The sequence below is a fragment of the Arachis ipaensis genome, chromosome B03 (assembly GCF_000816755.2).
Source record: "Arachis ipaensis cultivar K30076 chromosome B03, Araip1.1, whole genome shotgun sequence".
Taxonomy (NCBI): Eukaryota; Viridiplantae; Streptophyta; class Magnoliopsida; order Fabales; family Fabaceae; genus Arachis; species Arachis ipaensis.
This window is the reverse complement of record NC_029787.2, coordinates 47744077-47747605: the sequence shown is the minus strand read 5'-3', so window position 1 is coordinate 47747605 and position 3529 is coordinate 47744077. Positions and strand designations below refer to the sequence as shown.

At 36.2% G+C, this 3529-nt stretch overlaps 1 protein-coding gene across 1 annotated transcript in view; it reads right to left on the bottom strand.

Annotated features, from left to right (window-relative positions):
- Nucleotides 133–3529, bottom strand: part of LOC107630474 (protein CTR9 homolog) — a gene marked incomplete at its 5' end in the record, with an annotated part of 13498 nt that continues 10101 nt past the window's right edge. The window contains 7 exon segments of the mRNA XM_016333616.1: nucleotides 133–517; nucleotides 1170–1472; nucleotides 1799–1870; nucleotides 1985–2251; nucleotides 2814–3038; nucleotides 3157–3264; nucleotides 3353–3454. Coding sequence (XP_016189102.1) covers nucleotides 347–517; nucleotides 1170–1472; nucleotides 1799–1870; nucleotides 1985–2251; nucleotides 2814–3038; nucleotides 3157–3264; nucleotides 3353–3454 — 1248 coding nt within the window. The 3' untranslated portion in view covers nucleotides 133–346.

Sequence of the window (3529 nt, the reverse complement as noted above, 5' to 3'; positions counted from 1 at the left end):
ACTTGTATCTTTTGTGTATTTATTTATAATTTTATATTTATATAATTATTTTTATGTATTTATTTAGAATTTTATATATTATTTTATTATAATTTGATTATTTCAATTGAATCGGTTGGACCACTAAACAGGTAAATCAATAGGTAATAGAGTTTGATGACTCGTTCGGTATTCATAACCTTGCTACAAACTAACAGAAAACTTTGGCCTTTCTAAATTAAGCATTTCCAAATTTATACATATAGATATCAGGAACTGAAAAAGCATCACAACACTGAATTTGATCATCACTAGAAGACAATATACACATCTAACCTGTACAGTCCAAAATTTAATACTGTTCCTACTAGTCACTACCATCATCTCCATTTGTCTTAGGCTCCCTGATTTCTCCATCACTCAGCTCCATATCAGCAGAATTTTCTCTTATAGGACTTGATTGCCGCATTATTGGTTCATCATCATCAGATTCTGATAACGCTTGCCTCCGGCGGGCAATGTTTGACGATGGTGCAGCCTTCAACAACAATAAGGAGGAATTAAATGATCGGACTAGTCAATATGAATGAAGCAAATAAAAGCTTGCAAAAGGTATAGATGACCGTGTTTGTACAATAATCTGAGGGCAATAGTGTAAATCACTTGTATATGCTCGAGACATGTCATTCACTGGCAATAAAAAGCAAAACCTTCCGCATCGAGACTAGATAACAATTAAAACAAATTATACAGGACTAAAATACAGCATTATTATGGAGTGACACAGATATCATGTGAGACCTTGATGAAATGATTCCTGCTTTCTTATTGATCTATATCATGATCTCTAGAATAACTTGGTTTCATTGACTCTAACTCCATGATGGATATAACAACGCACACTTGTCACACATCCTAAAGTTGTTCAACTGTGAGTTTGTCATATAGATATAAAAATCGAGTAGAATTTATTGCTTTATGTTTAGACACCATTGTAATCAATAAATCTACTCTATAAAACTTTTTTGCTTTATTTTTTTTAGCACCATGCCAAACTAATCCCAAAAGTAAGTCCATCATGACAAGCTACCAAAAATATATTTCAACCTAAAAGGAGTGAGGAACTGAGGATATAAACAAAAGAAATAGAAGGCATTCCAAAATTTAAATTTCTAATAATCGCAAATTACCATATCATCTTCTGCATCAGAATCTTCAAGTCCAGCAGCTGCAAGAAGATCCTGAGCATTCCCCTCAGCATCATCATTCCCCATAGTTTGGGGCTCTCTGTAGTTATCAACATCTTCATCCTCCATCTCTGGTTCATTCATCATATCGGCTTCTCCTTCTTCATTGTCATAGTGTGATTTCGAGTGCTTATCCTTCTTTCTCCTCTTTCCACCTTTCTTTCTCCGTTTCTCGCCAGTCCCACCCTCTTCTTCTTCTGGTGTCCTTTCCCTTCGTCTTGAGTGTGAGCTGCTCTTCCATTGTTCCTAGAAATATAAATAGAGCTTAGACCTTCCGAGGCACATTATCTTCCCAGCACAGCAGCACCCACCTCAACCAACTTGAACAACATTCACAAAGGATAAACCCCACATCCATCTCAATCTCATTGAAAAACCTATCCTAAGTGAGTAGTTACTATACACAGCATCGGTCTATACCATTGTAGAATGTTATTAGCCAACACACCTACCCCCTCCCCCTAAACAACAAAAATTTAAACATAGCACTCAATATGGATGGAAACCCAATAATCCCTAAACCAAGCATTGTATAACTTTACTCTCTGAGAAGGAAACCCGATAACCCTTACCTTAACACGCTTAAAATGTTCCTCCTGTTGTTGCACCCTCTTCAGTTCATCCTCTTGCTTTCTCCTTTCCATCTAATATCAAATTAAGAAGAAAAAGAAAAGCAATTTATAAATTTATTAGAAAAAAAAAAAAACGAAAACTGGGACATGCATATTGCAGAGACCAATCAATTATGAATAGCGCACCTGAAATTTCCTTTGCTCTTCAGCCTTCCGTCGGGCTTCCTCGGCCAATGCAACCTGACGAGCAAGTTCTTGCCTCTGTCGCACTTGCTGCTCCTCACGCTCAGCTGCTTCAAGATGAACTTTTGCAGCCGAAAGTAGGTGGTTGCAGTACCCAACATGAGTGTCAATTTTTTTCTCATCAAACCCATGAATATGAAGGTTGGATGCAGCAGACAACTGACTAAATACTCGAACAGCATTTTGCAGTTCTGCTACAGTTGCTCTCACCTACCATTAAGAATTCAGATAAGTTAGACAAACTTTTGCGTAAAAAGAGTCCAGTGCAAGGTGGCCCAAAAATTAGGGTTTTTTACATGTAAGGTTCGCTAGTATCTCATAGCCTGAAGTAAAAATCATAGATCCATGTTTGATGTTTGAGGAAATAGTAGCTTATATTGTGGTTAAGGGTTCAACAACCACCCAAACATGCAAAAGAACAACTCACTCTCCATGTGGAGAGTGTCTTTGTGTTTATCATCCACTAGATCCACTAACAATAAAGAATTATGGCATAAGCAGAGTCACAATTTAAGTGTAAGACAATAATGAAATTACAGACAAGTGTCACATCAGTCATTCATCAATATATTAGAATAGATGAAGTTTTCTGCAATGAAACAAGGCAGTCTTTATGGGAACAACAATGCAGTTCATGATCTTACTTTAAAGAACCTGCTATAATTCATGGGAAAAAGTAGACAACCAGAAATGAACATAATGCCACCTATGAGCATCTTTCATCAAACAGCTGAACAAATTTAATAAGATAGGTTCAAGGGATTGACAAGACCTCATCTGCAGTCCTTTTTGCCTTCTGTAATGTTGATGCTGAAAACTTTTGCATCGCAACACCTGCGTCAAATCTTAATGTATAGTTTGAGGGTGCCAAATGGATTGCCCTTAGTAGAGTTTTTATACAATCTTGCCACTGTTCTGCTTCATAATGAGTACGAGCTAAATATAGAAGTATTTGCGAGTCTGTGTTATAAAAAAACTTTCGCAAGCAATTCTGATACTGCAAAATTAGAAAGGTAACATTTTCCCAGAAAGGAAAAGGAATGTCATCAGCACATGATTCCTATAATACTTCAGCAAGAACTTAACAAGCAAAACAAATTAAACACGGGATATACCATTTTCACAGCCAAAGAAAAATTTCCCTGAGCAAAATAAACATGGGCCAAATTTATCCAAACATCAGGCATCTGGACAAAAACACTACCACTTGCAGCTTCTTGAACCTAAAAAAGATAGAAATAAATAAATAACTCCAGTATATGAAAGTTTATGCCATGCATATCCCAAATATAAGCAGATATATCAGGTAACCTGAGTGAAGATATCCTTTGAAACATCAAAATGGCCTTTCTCAGCTAGCACTACTCCAGCACCATTGGCAGCATATAAATTTGCAGAATGCTGAATCAGAACCTAATCAAAAATTATAAAAATAAAAAAAAATCAATAAAACAATCCCATTATAAACCAAGGTAATAGTTCCCAGTT